Below are 20,360 nucleotides of genomic sequence, written 5' to 3'. Positions count from 1 at the left end.
GGAGCCATAGATCACACATATTTGAAAGCAGCTCACAATTCTGAGTGAAGGGCTTCTCTGTGTGAGCAGCCAGCTGTTTCCCATGGATAGGGAGGCATACTTAAGCAGTTTTCTCTCCTGTTCGAGCATTAAAATACCACTCAAGCACGTCACTCTCTTCCTGAAACCAACAATGGCGTTTGTGAACTGTCATCGGTGGAGCAGGGATATGACTACCGCACTCACATATCTGATTGTGGTGGTAATCATTCAAGTGTGGAGAGTATCATTTGGTTCCCATCAGGGGTTCCCAACCTTATTCATGCCATGGTCTAGTTCCTTGAACCTTTGGTTCCCATTGAGGCATTATGATTTTGCAGGCTTCTTAGAAGTTTGGGAAGACTCTTAAGTATGGAAGATCAGTTAAAAAAATATCCCCATAAGTAAAACCATGAATATTATGTGTGTAAAAGACAGTATTTATTTACAATATAGAAAACATACTTAATCACAAAATATACATTTCAAACAATATTTTGTACAAACAATTTTTTTATTGTGGAAAATGTATTGTAATATCACAGTGAACTAATCAGTCTAATTGTCCTTATAAAAAGAGTCTGGACTAAGAGACAAGAGATGTCAAACGTTTGAGAGGGAGAAAGGAAAATGAAATTGTCACATTTTGGGAAACCAGTTCTAACATAGTTGCTAAGTTACTCCTGTAATAGTGTAATTTTTAGACTTTAGGGTTGTGGCTTCCTTTTTTGTCACAGCTTAACTGGTTTATGAGAATGTATTTAATTCTCACTAACATAGCAGGTAAAAGCTGCAATAGTTGCTATTTTCACTTTCTTTTTTCAATTCTCTTTTCTGCATTATGTTACATTATAAACTTCTGAAGTTTTGAATTTTTAGAATTTTATTGTAGGATAAACCACTTATTTCCACCTTTTCTAGAGAAAATGCTGTAACTAACATATAGCAGAGCAATTTAGCTCTTTATTTCAGGGTTTGAAAGTCTACAGAATAAATTGATCCAGGACATTTTACTTTATAGTGTTCTTACTATCTTCTACAATCAAAAATAACTGGATAACAAGTTAAATTCTGCAGAAGACGTGTCTTTAAGCATCACTTCACACATGTACAGAATTTTATCCATCTCACAACAAAGGTTATCAAAATATAAATATGTTCATATCAATTCTGCATCAACAATATCAAATAGGAAGGAACAGCAAAAATGTTGTTTTGAACGACGGGGCATACTGCCTTCAGTCAGAGTCACTACTGCTACTTGAAGAATCTGTTGACATAACTTCCACATCATCTTCGTTCTCTTTGTTATGACCAGGAGGTTCCAACATAAAATCATTGCTGTGATTTGGAGGCAATAGATTGAGGGGCATGTCATTTGATTGCCATGGGTATTGAGGTGCAAGTACATCTGAAATACATAATATTTTAAACACATTTTATCCAAAATTGGTGCCAAAGACAGACTTTGGAACAGATGAAAGTACCAAAAGCTTTGTTTACCAAACACTTGCTCCATCTGGAACAAAGACAAAAGCTGCATAAAGGTTCATTTACTACATTGGTTTTTTTACTGCATAAATTATCCCATTCTCAGAATCAGATTTAACATCACCTGCATATGTTGTGAAATTTGTCGTTTGCAATAGCAGTATAGTACATATAGAAAAATCTGAATTATAGTAAGTATATATTAAATTGTATTATCACTACAATATATATATTTTTTAATTAGTGCAAAAATAGAAATAAAGAGTATTGAGGTAGTGTTCATGGATTCAATGTCCATTCAGAAACCAGATTGCTGAGGGGAGGAAGCTGTTCCTGAATTGTTGAGTGTGCGCCTTCAGGCTTCTGTACCTCCTTCCTGATGGTAGCACTGAGAACAAGGCATGACCTGGGGGACGGAAGTCCTTAATGATGGACACTGCCCTTTTGAGGCCTTTTGGCTGTGCAGGCATGGTAAGTGCCAGCGTTAGAGCCTAAACTCAGCTGCAAATGAAAGGAAGAAGGGGTCAAGCAGAGCGGCCATTGTTGGAGTGTGCCAGTGAAAGAGTGGGAAGGCTTTGACATGAACAGGCAGAGGCACTGATAAAAAGAGGCAAGCCTTTGTTTTAGTACAGAGTAGTCAGGATGGAATGCTCCTCCTGTACCCTGGGAATTCAGGGTACCTGATGGTTTCCCTGAAGACTACACCCATGGGATGTGCACCCAACTTCAACACCTGACTGACCAGGTCAAAGAGTTGGAGTTGGAGTTGGAGTTGGATGTACTCAGGATCATTTGGGAGGCTGAAGATACTGTAGATGGGACTTTTGAAGAGATGGTCACAACCAGAGTAGAGGTTTCGGATAGTAGATGGATGACCACCAGGAGAGACAAGCCATTTCAGGGTTCTCCTGTGGCCATTCCCCTCAGCAACAAGTATAACTCTTTGGATACTGCTGGAGGGGGGAATGACCCTTCGGGACACAACAGCAGCAGCCAGCAGGCTTGTGGCACTGTGGCCAGCTCTGAAATTCAATAGGGAAGGATAAAGTTAGGCAGTGTGGTAGTTAAGGGGACAAAAAAGAGATACTATAGCCCAAAAGAGACACCAGAATGGCGCGTTGTCTCCTGGCTGCTAGGGTCCAGGATGTATCGGAACAGCTGCAGGATATTCTCAAGGGACAGGGTGAATTGTCAAGAGGTGATGGTGCATATTGACACCAATAACATGGGCAGAAAAGGGGAAAAGGTCCTATGCAGTGAGTATATAGAGATAGGAAAAAGGCTGAAGAGAAGGACCTCCAAGATAGTAATCTTCGGATTACTTCCAGTGCCACAGGTTAGTACGGGTCGGAATGTGGGTGATAACACGGAAGAATGAGTGGCTGAGGAGATGGTGCAGGGGACAGGTTTTCAAGTTCTGAGATCATTGGAACAGTTTCTGGAAAAGGGGTGACCTATTCAAGAGGGATGGGATGCACCTGAACTAGAGTGAAACCAATATCCTGACTGGCAGGTTTGCTGATGCTACTCGCGAGGGTTTAAACTAGTTTTGCAGGGGGCTAGGAACCAGAGCACCAGATCAGACCAGAAGGGAGATGTCAGGGAAAACAGTGAAAGGAAAAATCAAAATAACAGGTAAGATGGATAGGACAGTTTGAAATGTGTATATTTTAATGCTAGGAGTATTACAAGACCAAAAGATATAGAGGCAGAGGTAGGCCATTCAGCCCATCAAGTCTGTTCGACCATCCAATTCTTCCAGTCATCCCCACTCCCCTGCCTTCACCCCATACCCTTGATGCCCTGGCTAATCAAGAACTTACCTCTGCCTTAAATACACCCAATGACTTGGCCTCCACAGCCACTTGTGGCAACAAATTCCACAGATTTACCACCCTCTGACTAAAGTAATTTCTCCACATCTCAGTTCTAAATGTACTTCCTTCAATCTTGAAGTCGTGCTGTCTTGTCCTAGAATCCCCTACCATGGGAAATAACTTTGCCATATCTAATCTGTTCAGGCCTTTTAACATTCAGAATGTTTCTATGAGATCCCCCCTCATTCTTTCTGAACAGGGAATACAGCCCAAGAGCTCCCAGACATTCCTCATATGGTAATCCTTTCATTCCTGGAATCATTCTTGTGAATCTTCTCTGAACCCTCTCCAATGTCAGTATATCCTTTCTAAAATAAGGAGCCCAAAACTGCACACAATGCTCCAAGTGTGGTCTCACGAGTGCATTACAGAGCCACAACATCACATCCCTGCTCTTATATTCTATACCTCTAGAAATGAATGTCAACATTGCATTCGCCTTCTTCACAACCGACAAAACTTGGAAGTTAACCTTTAGGGTATCTTGCACAAGGACTCCCAAGTCCCTTTGCATCTCTGCATTTTGAATTCTCTCCCCATCTAAATAATAGTCTGCCTGTCTATTTCTTTCACCAAAGTGAATGACCATACAATTTCCAATATTGTATTTCATTTGCCACTTCTTTGCCCATTCCCCTAAACTAAGTCTCTCTGCAGGCTCTCTGTTTCCTCAACACTACCCGCTCCTCCACCTATCTTTGTATCATCGGCAAATTTAGCCACAAATCCATTAATACCGTCCAAATCATTGACAAACATCATAAAAAGCAGCAGTCCCAACACCGACCCCAATGGAACTCCACAGGTAACCAGCAGCCAGCCTGAATAGGATCCCTTTACTCCTACTCTCTGTTTTCTGCCGACCAGCCAACGCTCCACCCATGCTAGTAACTTCTCTGTAATTCCACAGACTCTTATCTTGCTAAGCAGCCTCATGTGCGGCACCTTGTCAAAGGCCTTCTGAAAATCCAGGTACACCATGTCTACTGCATCTCCTTTGTCTACCCTGCTTGTAATTTCCTCAAAGAATTGCAGTAGGATTGTCAGGCAGGATTTTCCTTTCAGGAAACCATGCTTGCTTTTGCCTATCTTGTCATGTGCCTCCAGGTACTCCGTAATCTCATCTCTAACAATTGATTCCAACAACTTCCCAACCACTGATGTCAGGCTAACAGGTCTATAGTTTCCTTTCTGCTGCCTCCCATCCTTAAATAGCAGAGTAACATTTGCAATTTTCCAGTCATCCGGGACTATGCCAGAATCTATCAATTCTTGAAAGATAATCATTAATGCCTCCACAATCTCTCCAACTACTTCCTTCAGAACCCAATGTCCGGTATACTGCAGACGTCTTCCACTGTGAAGACTGATGCAAAACACGTATTCAGTTCTTCTGCCATCTCTGCATCTCTCATTACAATATCTCCAGCATCATTTTGTATTGGTCCTACATCTACCCTCAACTCTTTTTTACCCTCTATATACTTAAAAAAGCTTTTAGAGTATCTTTTTTGATATTAGTCGCCAGATTCCTTTCATAATTCATCTTTTCCTTCCTAATAACCTTCTTAGTTTCCTCCTGCAAGTTTTTAAAAGCTTCTCAATCCTCTATCTTCCCACTAGCTTTGGCTTCCTTGTATGCCCTTTCCTTTGCTTTTACCTTGGCTCTGACTTCACTTGTCAGCCATGGTGATGTCCTTCTTCCCTTTGAAAATTTCTTCTTATTTGGAATATATCTGTCTTGCACTGCCCTCATTTCTTGCAGAAATTCAGCCATTGCTGCTCTGCTGTCCTTCCTACAAATATCCCTTTCCAGTCAACTTTGGCCAGTTCCCCTCTCATTCCATTGTAATTTCCTTTATTCCACTGAAATACCGACTCATTGGATTTTATTTTTTCCCTCTCAAATTTCAATGTGAACTTGATCATATTGTGATGATCACTGTTCCCTAAGTATTCCTTAACCTTAAGCACTCTTATCACCTCCGCACAAAACTTAATCCAGCACAGCTGATCCCCTAGTGGGCTCAACAACAAGCTGTCTAAAAAGCCATCCCTTAGGCATTCTACAAATTCTCTCGAGGTCCAGTACTGACCTGGTTTTCCCAATCCACTTTCATGTTAAAATCTCCAATGACTATCATGACCTTGCCTTTCTGACATGCCTTTTCTATATTCTGTTGTAATTTATAATCCACATCCCAGCTGCTGTTTGGAGGCCTGTGTACAACTGCCATTAGGGTCCTTCTACCCTTGCCATTTCTTAACTCAACCCATAGAGACTCTACACCTTCCAATCCTATGTCATCTCTTTCTAATGATTTACTATTATTTCTTATACACAGAGCCACATCACCCCCTCTGCCTACTAACCGATCTTTCTTTTTTTTTGGTAATTTATTTTTTATTGAACTTCATCATCAAACAAACATTTCCATAAGATGTATTTCAGACACTGTACATACATATCATATAATCATATTTGTCACAAATCTCCACATAATATTTATCTGAAGTATACTCTTATAGAAAGAAGAGGAAAGAAAGAAAAATCAAAAGAAGAAAACTATGTACAGAGTAGGAAGTGATTTTTTTAACAAGATACTCATTGATTGTGAGAATAAAATCAGGCCTATGAGATATTATGTAGTTAAACCATTTTTTCCAGTATGAATAAAATTGTTCCAACTTATGATTAACAGATGTTATCTTCTCCATTTTGTAAATGTCCATTGTAATTTCCATCCATACATTTAAAGTTGGGCTCTCCTGTGATAACCATTTCCTGGTAAGGGTCTTTTTACCAGCCACCAGCAATACATTCATTAAATATTTATATTTATCTCTTTTCAACCATTCTTGAAGTATATACCCAAAATATATGCTCTTACTCTCTAAGTGTATTTATCTGTTAGTATATCATTGAAATTTGCAGAATATAACTTAATCGATCTACTCCCTGAACAATAAGAACCAAGAAAAGTGAATAATAAAAAGAAAGGTCAGGAAGGTGTGGTTCCAAGGCTGGGGTCTCTCGATGACCCTGGGTTGGGCTAGAAGAAAAGTCAAGCCGTGGGGGATAGTCCCTCCTACCTGTAGGTTGAGGGCCCCCGCTGCAGTACCTATAAAAGTAAGTAAAAAAAACTACGTCCATTACACAGAAATGATTTCCCTGTGTATTCCTCCCATGTATATATTCTCACTTAGGTGGGGAAAAAGGAATGAATAAATGATTTTTTAAAAAATTGAGTAATATAAAATCCACATTATAACATGTATTTCTCGAGATAGGTATATCACCATCTATTTTTGCTTCCGTTTAGTTTATCAGCACTTAAAGTTAGCCAAACCTTATGGCTCTTCTGGAGGAGGTGAGGGCTGCCCTTGGAGAACTGACAGTCTTTTCTTAAAATACTTCTCTCGTCCTGTTCCCGTCCCCTGCTTTCCAGCTTCTCTTACTATTTCCCAAGCAGCTCGAGATAACTGCTCAGCCAGAGTTTCCCTTGGTTTGACCAAGCTAATGGGCAGTCCTCTGTTCTTCATGTCTGTAGTCACCTCTTCCACTGTCTGATATAGTCGTATCCCTTCTTGGTAAAATACCCTCAGTTTAGCAGGGTACGGGGTTTGGAATTTAATCTTTTCTTGCTTTAATATTCTTTTGACTTCAGAATATTCCTTCTGTTTCTGTAGGACTGCTGGGGAGTAACCATGATCGAAGTATATTAACTTCCCGTTCCAAAACACCCTCTTCTTAACCCAGGCCCTTCACAGAATCTCCGCCTTGCTCTTGAATCGAAGGAATCTAAGTACAATGGAGCGCAGTTTATCTTCTCTGTCTCTGGGAGGCCACTGGACAAGCAAACGGTGCGGCCTTTAAATTTCAATCTCCGTAGTCTGAGGAATCTCCAGCGCTTCCCGCAGCAAAGTCCATCATCGACAATCCCTCAGCTCCTTCGGGAACATTATAAATCCTGATGTTTTTCCATCGCGATCTTCCCTCCTGGTCAAGCAGTTTACTTTCCCGTTGATTTAATATTTTTATCGTCTTACTTAGTAGCTGTTCCACATTTTGTATGTGATCTTCCATCTTCTCAATTCAAGTCTCTGCCACCACCATTTTCTGATTGACGTTGGCGAGCTCTGACTTTATATCATTGAGTTGCTGCTTTATATCTTTTTAGACTTCCCTTATCTCTTCCAGAATCCTGATCATATTTGCCGCTTCGCCTGAACGAGGCCCAGTGTCAGCTTCACCACCGTGTGCACGTGTAGGAGAGCCGCGTGCTGTACCTCTCTCTTCCATAGGCTCCACAGTGGTGCTTTTTTTTATCTCCATTCTTTCTCCCCATTCTTGCCCCCCTTATCAATTCAGATATTTTCGAAAGATCTTATATTTGATCGATTAACGGGGCAAAATATATGTTTTTCCGGAGCAGCTGTTCATTTAAGCTGCCATTCTGAACGATGATGTCACCGGAACCCTAACCTATCTTTCTGATACACCATATATCCTTGGATGTTCATCTCCCAATGGCAGCCATCCTTTAGCCAAGTTTCAGAGATGGCCACAACATCATATTTGCCAATCTGTAGCTGAATTTCAAGATCATCCATTTTATTTCTCGTGCAGCGTGCATTCAAATATAACACTTTCAGTCCAGTATTTGTTGCTTTCGGTTTTAACTGCACCACGCCTCTATTGCCCTGTAACTCATGCCACTGGCTGTGATTAAGCCTCATCTTCTGCCTGTTCTTTCTATAATCTCTGTTGCATGCTATCTTTGATTTATTTCTGTTTTCCCCTTCCTCAGCCCTATCACTCCGGTTTCCATCCCCCTGCCAAATTAGGTTAAACCCTCCCTAACAGCTCTATTAAATATGCCCGCTAGCATATTGGACCCCTTTGGGTTCAGGTATAACCCATCCTTTTTATACAGGTCATACCTCCCCCAGAAGAGGCCCCAATGATCCAGGAACCTGAAGCCCTGCCCCCTACACCAGTCTCTCAGCCACACATTAATATGCCTGATCATGCTACTCTTGCACTCGCTAGCACGTAGCACAGGCAGCAATCCTGAGATTACTACCCTAGAGGTCCTGCTTTTCAGCTTCCTACCCAACTTCCTGAATTCTCTCTTCAGGACTTCCTCCCTTTTTCTACCTATGTCATTGGTACCAACGTGTACCAAGACTTCTGGCTGTTCACCCTGTCCCTTCAAAATACTCTGCACCCAATCCGAGACATCCCGTACCCTGGCACCTGGGAGGCAACACACCATGTGGGTATCTTTATCAGGCTGACAGAACCTCCTGTCTGAGTTCCCCTCACTATGGAATCCCTTCCCTGACCGTCACCCACTTATCTACCTCCTGCAGCCTTGGAGTGACTAACTCCCTGTAGCTCCTATCTGTTGTTCACTCTCCCCAGTAAGATGTAGGTCATCGAGCCGCAGCTCCAGATCCCTAACAATGTCTCTCAGGAGCTGCACCTCGGTCATCTGGCGCAGATGTGGCCACCTGGGAGCCTGGAAGATTCCCAGAGCAAAACACTAACCCTACCGACATGTTCTCTATTCCTCAAAAAAAATGCAAAGAAAAACCAAAAATGAAGTCCACCTACCCACTTACCTTGCCGAAGCCTGAATTATGGGTAAGGGTGATGAACTTAGAGCATGGATCAGTACATGGAACAATGACGTTATGGCCATTACTGAAACTTGGTTGAGAGGAGGACAGGAATGGATGATTAATGTACCAGGATTTTGAAGTTTTAGAAAAGATAGAGGTGGTGGTAAAAGTGTGTGTGTGGGAGTGTTTACACTACTAATCAGGGATAATATCACAACTGTACTCTCAGGAGACACTCAGTAAACAGCCCAACAAGAGGAAGGGCTGTAGTGGACCTGGTGTTGGGTTATGAGCCTGGGCAGGTGACTAACCTTCCAGAGGGTGAGCTGTTGGGGAACAGTGACCACAACTCCTTAACTTTCAGAATAGCTATAGTTGAGTATAGGTATGGTCTTTAGGGGAAGAGTTTCAAATTGGAGTAGGGCAAATTACAAGGGCATTAGGCAGAAACTAAGAAGAGTTAATTGGGAACACCCTTTTTCTGGCAGGTCCACATCAGACACGTGCAGGGTGCTTAAAGATCAATTGCACAGGTTACAGGAAAAGTTTGTTTCTCTTAGAAGGAAGATTGGATATGGAAAGACAAGAGAACCTTGGATGTCCAGGAAGGTGATGAATTTAGTTAAGAAGAAAAAGGGAAAATATGTAAAGCTTTGGAAGTCAGGATCAAACGAAGCACATGAGGAGTGTAAAGAAGCCAGAAGAGAACTGAAGAAGAGAATTAGGAAAGCCAAGAGGAGCCATGAAAAGTGCTTGAAATGTAGGATTAAGGTGAATCCCAAAGCATTCAATATATACATCAAGAGCAAGAGGATAACTAGGGAGGGAGTAGGACCAGTCAAGGATTGGTTGGGGGGGGGGGGGTAACATTTGCTTCGATGCGGAAAATGTAAGTGAAGTTCTTAATGAGTACTTCGCTTCAGTATTTACCAATGAAAAGGATATAGAGGACCAGGACATCAGTGCTAAGTGTATAAATACATTAGAACGTTTAGAGGTGAAGGAGGCGGAAGTGTTGGGCCTCCTAATGAGTATTAAGGTGGACAAGTCCCCAGGGCCTGACAGAATTTACCCCAGGGTATTCAAGGAGGCAAGAGATGAGATTGCTGGGGCTTTAATCAGTACCTTTGTGTCCTCTCCAGGCATAGGCGAGGAACCGGAGGACTGGCGAATGGCTAATATTGTACCTCTATTTAAGAAGGAAACAAGGGAAAATCCTAGAAACTTTAGACTGGAGAGTCACACGTCAGTTGTAGGGGAATTGGTGGAGAAAATTCTGAGGGAAAGGATACAAGAGCATTTGGAAACCCATAGCCTAATAAGGGAGAGCCAACATGGCTTTGTATGGGGCAGGTTATGTCCTACCAACTGGATTGAGTTTTTTGACAAGGTGACGAGCGAGACTGATGAGGGTGGGGCAGTGGATGTTATCTACATGGAATTTAGTATGGTGTTTGACAAGGTCCCACATGGGAGGCTAATCAAGAAGATTAAGATGTATGAGGTATGTGACAAGTTAACTGTTTGGATTCAGAACTAGCTTGCACATAGAAGACAGAGGGTAGTGGTTGAAGGAATTTGTTTGAACTGGAGGTCTGTAATTAGTAGTGTTCCACGGGGACCTATGCTGGGACCTCTGCTGTTTGAGACATATATAAATGGATGCAAATGTAGATGGGTAGGTTAGTAAATTTGCAGACAATACCTAGATTAGTGGAGTTGTGGATAGCGTAGAAGACTGCCAAAGAATAATTCACAATATAGATTGGTTGCAAATATGGGCAGAGAAATGGCAGATGGAGTTTAACCCAGAAAAATGTGAGGTGTTACACCTTGGTAGGGCAAATGCAAAAACAGAGTACACCGTTAAGGGCAAGATCCTTAACAGTGTTGCTGAGCAGAGGGATCTTGGGATCCAAGTTCACAGCTCCTTGAAAGTGGCGACACAGGTCAATAAAGTGGTTAAGGCGGCTTACGGAATGCCTGCCTTTATTAGTCGAGGCACTGAGTTCAAATGTCACGAGTTTATGTTGCAACTTTATAGAACACTAGTTAGTCCAAATCTGGAGTATTGCATACAGTTCTGGTTGCCTCACTATAGAAAGGATGTTAAGGCTTGGAGAGGTCAGAAGAGGTTCACTAGGATGCTGCCCAGTGTAGAGAGCATGTGCTATTATGTGAGACTGGATAAACTTGGGTTGTTTTCTCTGGAGCGTCGGAAGCTGAGGGGAGATCTGATAGAAGTTTAAAATTATGAGAGGCATAGATAGAGTAGACAGGGAGCATCTGTTTCTCAGGGTTGAAATGTCTAATACCAGAAGGCATGCTTCGAAGGCGATAGGGGGCAAGTTCAACGGGAATGTGAGGGTTAAGTTTTTTGTATTCCGAGTAGTGGATGCCTGGAATGTGCTGCCTGGTTTGATGGTAGAGGCAAATACATCAGAAGCTATTAAGGGATGTTTAGACAGCCACACGGATGGAGGGATATGGACATTGTGTAGGTAGGAGAGGTTAGTGTTTGGGTGTTTCTGATGTGCTTTTTAGCTTGTTCAGCACATATAGTGGACCAAAGAGCTTTTTCCTGTGCTATACTGTTCTACACTCCTTGAAGATGTCCTGGATACTACGAAGGCTAGTGTCCATGGTGAAGCTGACTAAGTTTACAACTCTCACTGATCCTGTACAATCACACCCCCATCCCCCCACCCCATTCCAGATGGTGATGCACCAGATAGAATGTTCTGCACTGTACAGCTGTAGAAATTTGCGAGTGTCTTTGGTGACGTACCAAATCTCCTCAGACTCCAAATGAAAGACAGCCACTGTTATTGTCTTTGTAGCTGCATCAATATGTTGGGTCCAAGTTAGATCCTCAGAGATATTGACACCCTGGAACTTGAAATTGCTCACTCTTTCCACTTCTGATCCCTCTATGATGACTGGTGTGTGATCCCTCATCTCAGACTTTCTGAAGTCCACAATCAGTTCTTTGGTCTTGCTGATGTCGAGTACAAGGTTGTTGATGCGACACCTCTCAGATGGCTGATATATCTTGCTTCTGATATACTCTTACCGTTATAATACAAAAACACAAATTCTTAACGGACAGTTTATTTGTCCACCAATACAGCAGACAGGCAACATGCTAGTATAGTGGTTGTTAGTTACTGGACTATTGAATCATGAATTTGAATCACATCACAGCATTCAGGTGATGGGATTTAAAAACATAGAATTAAACAAATTTGGAATTTAAAAATGATTGAGGTTCAAGTTTATTGTCATTCAACAGTACACACGTAAACGAGACAGTATTCCTCTGGACCAAGATGCACAACACAGTACATATATACATATAACTTACACACACAACACAAAGTAATAGTACCACAAATAAATTAACAAATAATAAGGTGCATTTATGATACAAGTTAAAAAGTAAACAGTATACCACTACTGACCCTTCAAATAAAATGAGACCTGGGTGGTGGCAGGAGTTGAGCTGTCTTAGGGCCTGGGAGAGGAAGCTGTTTCTCATCCCAACAGTTCTTGTCCTAATGCTATGGTCCCTCCTGCTTGATGGTAGGGGGTCAAAAAGATTGTTGGACAGATAGGAGGAATCACCAACAATGCAAAGGACTCTGCATACCTAGCGCTCCTGATAAATATCCCAGCTGGGTGAAAGAGAGACCCTGATGATCCTCTCAGCAGTCCTCACAATTCTTTGTTCAGACGTGTTCAGGTGCCTTGCAATTCCCATACCAGATAGAGATGGAGCTGGTCAGGACACTCTTGTAAAAATTTCTCAAAATGTAGGGGGTGGGGGAAGAGAGAGCCTCGCACACCTCAATCTCCTCAGGAAGTGGAGACACAGCTGTGCTTTGTTGACCAAAGAAGTGGTGTTGAGGGACCAGGTGAGATCATCCATTATGTGCACTCCCAACAACTTGGTGATCCTAACTCTCTCTACAGAGGAGCCGTGTATGTACAGTGAGGCGTGATGTGTTTAATAACAGTGACATTCTCGATGCATTTTTCTATGTAGCCAGTCACAGATCTCACATATTCATCAATGTTAATGTGATGGTCCTAGGTAGCCACCTCCCTGAACATGTTCCAGTCTGTGTTTTCAAAACTATTCTGTAATGTGGAGGTTACTCGTTCTGGCCAGATCTTTGTCTGCCTTTGAACTGGTTTAAGACGTTTAATCAGGCCGGTATGCAGGCATTAGTATAACAGATAAGATTAGCTTAACAGATCCACAGGTTTACCCATGACAGTGATCAGGTTCAGATGCACTGGAGATTGTCAGGGTGGGTACTGACATACTTGTTCCCTTCTGTTTAAATTTGTATTTGCATTTGCATGTTTTGCTGGGTCTGCATTATTTTCACCTGGATACTTTGGTTTCCATCCATGTAGAAAAAACATTATGATTAGTAGATTAATTCACTACCGAAAATTACTCCAAGGTAGACAGTAGAAGAATTGGAAGAATGGTTGACCTTGTGAGAGAGGTTACAGAAAACTAACTGAGAAATAGGATTGACAGGATCAACTGTCACTAATTGTTCTAGAACTGAGTGGTTAAGACTGAACCAGATTTCTGTGGGCCTGGAACTGCATATAACTGGGTAAGGGCAATAGATTTCACTCTCGGGATAATAGTGGATCAGATCGGATTTATTTGACAACTTGATCGTATCATGATGGATTCCCTCTTCCACCCATTAGAGATATTTACCAGGAACACTACATCTACAAGTCTTTCAGCATTGTCAGTAATCCACCTCCCCCCCGACCCATCCAGCAATCTCTTTGACTCCCCTACCATCATGTTGGAGGTTCCATTGCATTAGGACTAGAACTGTTAGGATGGTAAACACCTTCCCCCCCACACCAGGCTGTAAGATTACTGAACTCCCTGCCACCACCCTGTTCTCATCTTCTATAAAGCGCCAGTAGCATTATACTGTTTACTTCTTAAACTCATATTGTATATGCACCTTATTATTTGTTAATTTATTTGTAGTAATAGTACTTTGTGTATGTGTGTGAGTTATACGTACTGTGTTGTGCACCTTGGTCCGGAGGAGCATTGTTTCATTTGGCTGTATACATGTATACAGTTGAATAACAGTAAACTGAACTTAAACTTGAACTTGGAAAGCATTAGGCTCAGATAGTATTCCTGGCAGTGACCTTAGATCCTGTATGGATCAGTTGGCAGGGGTATTTACAGATATTTTTAATCTCTCCCTGCTTCAGATTCCTGCTTAAAAAGGCCATTATCACCCCAGCACCCAAGAAAAAAAAATGACACACCTTAGTGACTACCACCCAGTTCCTCTAACATCTACCATTATAATGTGCTTTGAGAAGCTGTCATGGTACATATCAATTCCAACTTTCCAAACAAGCTCGACACTGCATTTTCCTTATTGCCGAAACATGTCTACAGCGGGTACATTCCCTGGCCTAACACTCAACTCTGAAGCACTTGGACAGTAAAGACACCTATGTCAGCCTATTGTTTATTGACCACAGCTCTGCTTCGATATTATAATTCCAAGTGACCTCATCACCAGACTCCAGACTGTGGGAGTTAATGCCTTGCTCTGCAACTGGATGCTGGACTTTCTGGTCAACAGACTGCAGTCAGTAAGGATAGGCAGCAATTCCTCTGCCACAGTTAGTCCATACACTGGTGCTCGACAAAGTTGTTTCCTCAGCCTTCTTCTCTACTCCCTGTACTCTCGTAACTCCACGACCAGATCCTGCTCTAACCCCATCCACAGGTTTGCAGATACCACTACAATGGGCCGCATCTCAAATAGTGATGAGCCGCAATACAGGAAGGAGAGCTTAGTAACGTGATGTCATGACAATACACTTTCCCTCTATGTCAACACTGATTTCAGAAAGGGAGTACTGCATATGCTCCTGTCTACATCAATGACATTTAAGAGGCGCTTAGCATGGATGAAAGAAAGTAGAGGACTATGTGGGAGGGAAAGGTTAGATTGATAGTAGAGTAGGTGAAAATGTTGCACAACATTGTGGCACCAACAGTGTGTACTGTTTCATATTCTATGTATCGCGGTACTTGTGACAATAATAATACAATACCAATATCAAGTTCCACATACAGAATTATAAAAAGTATTCAACCCCCTTGGAAGTTTTCATGTTTTGTTATTTTAGAACAACATTGAATCACAGTGGATTTAATTTGACTTTTTGACACTGATCAACAGAAAAAGACTCTTCCATATCAAAGTGAAAACAGATCTCTACAAAGTGATCTGAATTAATTACAAATATAAAACACAAAATAATTGCGTAAGTATTCCCCCCCCCCCCCACCACCACCTTTAACGACACACCAAATCATCACTGGTGCGGCCAATTCATTCTGGAAATCACATAATTAGCTAAATAGAGATCTGTGTGCAGTCAAGGTATTTCAATTGATTGTATCACCCATATCTGGAAGGTGAACACTTTTTATAGGCACTGTAGATAGCACCTAAGGCCAGGATCAAACCTAGATCACTGCAGCCATGAAGCAACAGCACTATGTTCTGTTACTATGCTACCCTTAAATCATAATCTATGTATTGTCAGATTTTACCTGGTAATCTGCCTGCAGCCAATGCGTCGCCAGGTAAATGCCCATTCATTCCGTTGGTTGAAAGGTTACTTTGTTGTCCTAGAAGACCACTCCTCATTTCCAGATCAGTAGGATATGGTCTCCGTGGATCACCTAAACCAAAGCATATATCATAATCACAATTCACAATACAAAGCCTTTTGTTTAATTGTTTAATAATATTCAACATGTAACTAAAGAAATTACCAACACTTGTTCATTAAAAAAATCAGAACACAGCTGATTAAAAGTTCCATTTACTAATATCCAAATTGTGTAAGCTGCACAACGTCACACATTAATTCTCCAATTTTTGGTCTTTCAGAGGCATCTAGCTCACATTAACTGAATATATAGAGGATGACCCAACATGTTAGATTTGAATGAACAGTGCCAAACAGAGCCAAATGGTTTTATAACAGTTTTTTTGTCGTAAAATATCTCATTTGAATGATAGATTTTATAACAAAATCTGTTTCCAGCAATGATTTAATCAGTAAATGCACGGCAGGAGGAGGAAGATTTAAGGCCATCACAAAAAGGATTAATGGAAATGCTTGGTGGATTATGAAATGAAATTATTATTATAGTGATGAAAAGAATAGTCATACTTTATTGATCCCAGGGGAAATTGGTTTTCGTTACAGTTGCACCATAAATAATAGTTATAGAAACATAAATAGTTAAATAGTAATATGTAAATTATGCTATGACCTGCCAGTCAGGTAATCAATCCACTAAAGCTTAACAAAATAAGTAGATATATAATTGAACATTAAAGAACTGTATGCTTCAGGGTGGGGATGGGGAGAAGAGCAGCAGAATATGATTGAACAGATAACAGCTCAGGGAAGGGGTACATGTATAATACCTATGTCTTGCACTTTATAGGAAACCCATATATTCAAAGCTGTTTTTGGGAAAATACAATAATTGCATTAAACATAAAACAGTACAGCACAGAAGCCCCAAATAAGCATGATGTCAAATTAAACTCATCTTCTCTGTGTGCACATGATCTATACCCCTGCATTACCTGCTTGTTCACGTGCCTTTCCAAAGGACCTCTGAACTATTGTACCTGTTTCCACTACCATCCCTAGCAGTATGTTCCAGGCACAGTTTAAAAAAAAACTTGCCTCACACATTCCTGTTATAAACTTTCCCCCTCTCACCTTAAAGCAATGCTCTGTAGTATTCAGTATTTATATCCTGGGGGAAAAACATCCTGCCAGTCTATCCTATCTATGTCTCAATTTTATAAACTTCTATCAGATCTCTCCTCAGAGAACAATTCATGTATCTCCAACTTTTCCTTATAGCTAATACACTCTAAATCCAGACAACATCCTGAACCATCTCCAAAGCCTCTACATCCTTCCTACAACAAGAATTGCATGCAATAGTCCAATGTGATTAAGAATATTTAATATGAAATTAGTATTAATATTTTAAAACCATAGTATCTTATTGGCATAATTATGCCAATTATGTTTTAATTCTTACCTGGGACCCATGTTAATGGTGCTGCTACTGCATTGCTAGCACTTATCCTATGAGCATATTTAATAAGCTCTTCGGATGAGATTGCACCTGCAAAGAAAATAGAACCATTATATGAAAATACTCAGCACAAACAAATTCTGATATTTAGGCTTTTCCTTTTGTGCTTTCTCACATAAAATTTCAGAACAAAATGGAGTGAATGTCTATTTACGTTAATACAATATCAAGTACTTTATCAAGCAATTTTCATAATTACTTAACACTTTTTGTCATGCATTTTAATTGTTATGCACAACAGTAAGCATGCAAAACACTTTGCATCAGAATTCCTCCTACAAGAGGTCTGGAATTTGCTGTGAGAACTATTAAAAGACCAATGTAATGCCATTGTATTGATGTCAAAAATCAGTATCGTTATGCAATAGTTAAAAGCATACAATAGTTTAATTATCATCCACAATCTTCCTCTATGAAGCAAGTCTATTGTAGAACTATGCTTAATTGTCTCTGCAGTGTAGTAGCAATATTCAAGACTTAAACAATTTTCTGGTTATTTTTCCTACCTTTTCTTGCTTTCTCTATAGATTTTAATTTCTCTTTGGCTTGATACACAGCAGCGGCCTTGGGTGGGGAGACAGGGAATAAAGGATAAATTTTATATTTCATATAAAAGCCACAAATGTCTTCCAAGTACTGACAAAAAATATAGATTTAAATGCATCTTTTCTAGAATTACAAGAAGTTACGACGAAGTTAGTTTTGAAGTCTTAGGAAAGACTGACATCTAATCATGATGAAATTAAGTTTTAATAATTTCTTGGATTTCATACATATTTCTGAGAAAGAAAAATGAAAAGTATATACAGTGGTTTATGGTTAATTGGGCCATCAGTTAATCAGGATAACCGCTTCTAAAAGAACAAAACCAAATCAAGAAAGTAGTCTTCATTTCTTTGGGATACTATGCCACTTAAATGGCACAGAAGACTGTTGTTGAACAGTTTCTAACTACAGTAGTGTCAGTCATGTGCACTTGCGTGGCCTTTAAAACACTACACTGTGAGGAGGGGAGGAGGGGAGGAGGGGAGGAGGAGGAGGAGGAGAAGGAGCACCTTAACTCCGAGTGGAGCCATTGGGACGCCATCATGACGGCTTTTTTTTTAAAGCAGACTTCCTTATTTTTACGAGCCGAGCTGCTAGCTTGACACTCAACGCTCAACCCAGCACGGATGGAAAGCGTGCAAGGGAGCCAGCTGGATTCGAACTTGGGAGTCTTCACTCCAAAGTCTAGCGCTGATGCCACTACCCCATCGGCCAGCCATGACACTATATACTTACAGCTTAAAAGACAATGATTCAAATTGGAAAACACCTATTTGGCAATCTAATAACCATTGTAGGCTCAACAACTAAATGTCCCTAAGGTTACCAGAATTATTTCAACTGGCCAAACCTAAAATGGGTGGCAGGGTGGAGATACGTCTCTCCTAAAGGAGGTGTAAGGCACTCCTTCCCTTCACTAGCCTGTCGGTTGCACTTAGGCAAGGTATAACACCTGCTTAGCCCTCCCAATCAGGATCACATGAAGCCATGGAAACAGGTGGTGGGTGGTCGTACAAACAGCTGGTGACATCACTAGTCCTCATCATGCAACCATTGACACGAGGCAGCCAGTCTCCGAAGAGTATTGATGATAATGGCTGGGGTCACCCATCTTGTAAAGACACTGCCTAGGTGACAGCATTGGCAAACCACTTCTGCAGAAAAATTTGCCAAGAACAATGATCATGGGGCCTTTATTTCCTGCAGAGCAAGAAGAAAGCTCACCCCTGTCCCAGGATACTGACAGACTTTTACCACTGTACCATTGAGAGCATGCTCACCAACTGCATCTCAGTGTGGTATGGCAATTGTCCCATATCAGACCGCAAAGCACTCCAGCATGTGGTGAAAACTGCCCAGCGGATTATCAGCACCAAATTGCCCACCATTGAGAACATCAACCATAAACGCTGCCTGGGCAGGGTGAAAAGCATTATCAGGAATGCATCTCACCCTAACCATGGACATTTTACTCTCCTCCCATCCGGTAGGCGCTACAGGAGCCTCTGCTCCTGCACCAGCAGGCACAGGAAGAGCTTCTTCCCTGAGGCTGTGACACTGCTGAACCTCTCATCACAGCGCTAAGCAGTATTGCATCCGTATTGTACTGTCTCAGTACTTCTATATTTGTGTGCTGCGGCACTTTTTTATTCGCAGTTATTTTGTAAATAATACTATTCTTTGCATTTCTGGTCAGATGCTAAATGCATTTCATTGGCTTTGTATCTGTACTCAGCACAATGACAATAATGTTGAATCTAATCTAATCTACTCTAATCACCGACATCATACGACACCACACAGTGATGATGATGACACCTTAAAACCGGAAAACTCGTAGCATACAAAAAAACTAACTTCCACATGGAAAAGGAATAGCCATATTGCCCTACATCTGCTTAGTGCTGCAGAAAAATGATCTTAAAAACTGCCATCCGATTCTGTTCTGGATCCAGTTTATCACATTTTGTATACGTGACGTGCAGCAAAGCAACCTGGAACAACCCTGGATCTGCAATGTCCTCAAAATTCTATTCAAGTTTGCAACAACTAAAAAATATTGTTCTGACAATTGATGGTTCATGTGCAATGTAAATGGTTTTATGACATCAGGATGCTGACAATATTTTATTACTGCATAAGCTATATTCACATATTTTTCTCAACAGATGTTGGCGAAGAGCTGCATGATCTACAAAACTGTATGAAATCATTTATTTGATATTACTCAGAGAAAGAGAAGACATAGGTTCAGGTGTTGTAAAAATCGAAGTATATACCATTAAGCAGAAGTTTCCATTTTCTATTCAGGGATATAAAATGCTTCTTTGGCTTAATATTGCACTCTGAAATAAACAAAGCCTATGATCCTCTTTAAAACTGAATGACTGTTCTAAGGACTCAATCAGTACATTGTAACCAAAAAGTGAAGTTATACTTACCTACAAGATCATTTGCCAAAATACAAGTGAAGATTAAATGTGCCAGTGCTTACAGCTACAAGAAACCTTTGCAATTACCTGACTTTCAGCATTACTCATAAAATGTGGTCTGATCTTTATCTAAGTCACAATAATAGACAAACA

At 40.9% G+C, this 20,360-nt stretch overlaps 1 protein-coding gene across 1 annotated transcript in view; it reads right to left on the bottom strand.

The window, feature by feature from the left end:
* Window positions 1-473: 473 nt before the first annotated feature.
* Window positions 474-20,360, bottom strand: part of med4 (mediator complex subunit 4) — a 40,220-nt gene continuing 20,333 nt past the window's right edge. The window contains exons 4-7 of the mRNA XM_072260797.1: window positions 17,736-17,793; window positions 17,173-17,259; window positions 15,649-15,780; window positions 474-1,429 (exon numbers count right to left, since the gene is read on the bottom strand). Coding sequence (XP_072116898.1) covers window positions 1,257-1,429; window positions 15,649-15,780; window positions 17,173-17,259; window positions 17,736-17,793 — 450 coding nt within the window. The 3' untranslated portion in view covers window positions 474-1,256. The remainder of the gene's footprint in view (window positions 1,430-15,648; window positions 15,781-17,172; window positions 17,260-17,735; window positions 17,794-20,360) is intronic.

This window comes from Mobula birostris, chromosome 6 (genome assembly GCF_030028105.1).
Source record: "Mobula birostris isolate sMobBir1 chromosome 6, sMobBir1.hap1, whole genome shotgun sequence".
In the NCBI taxonomy this organism is placed as follows: Eukaryota; Metazoa; Chordata; class Chondrichthyes; order Myliobatiformes; family Myliobatidae; genus Mobula; species Mobula birostris.
This window is presented reverse-complemented; position numbering and strand designations above follow the sequence as displayed.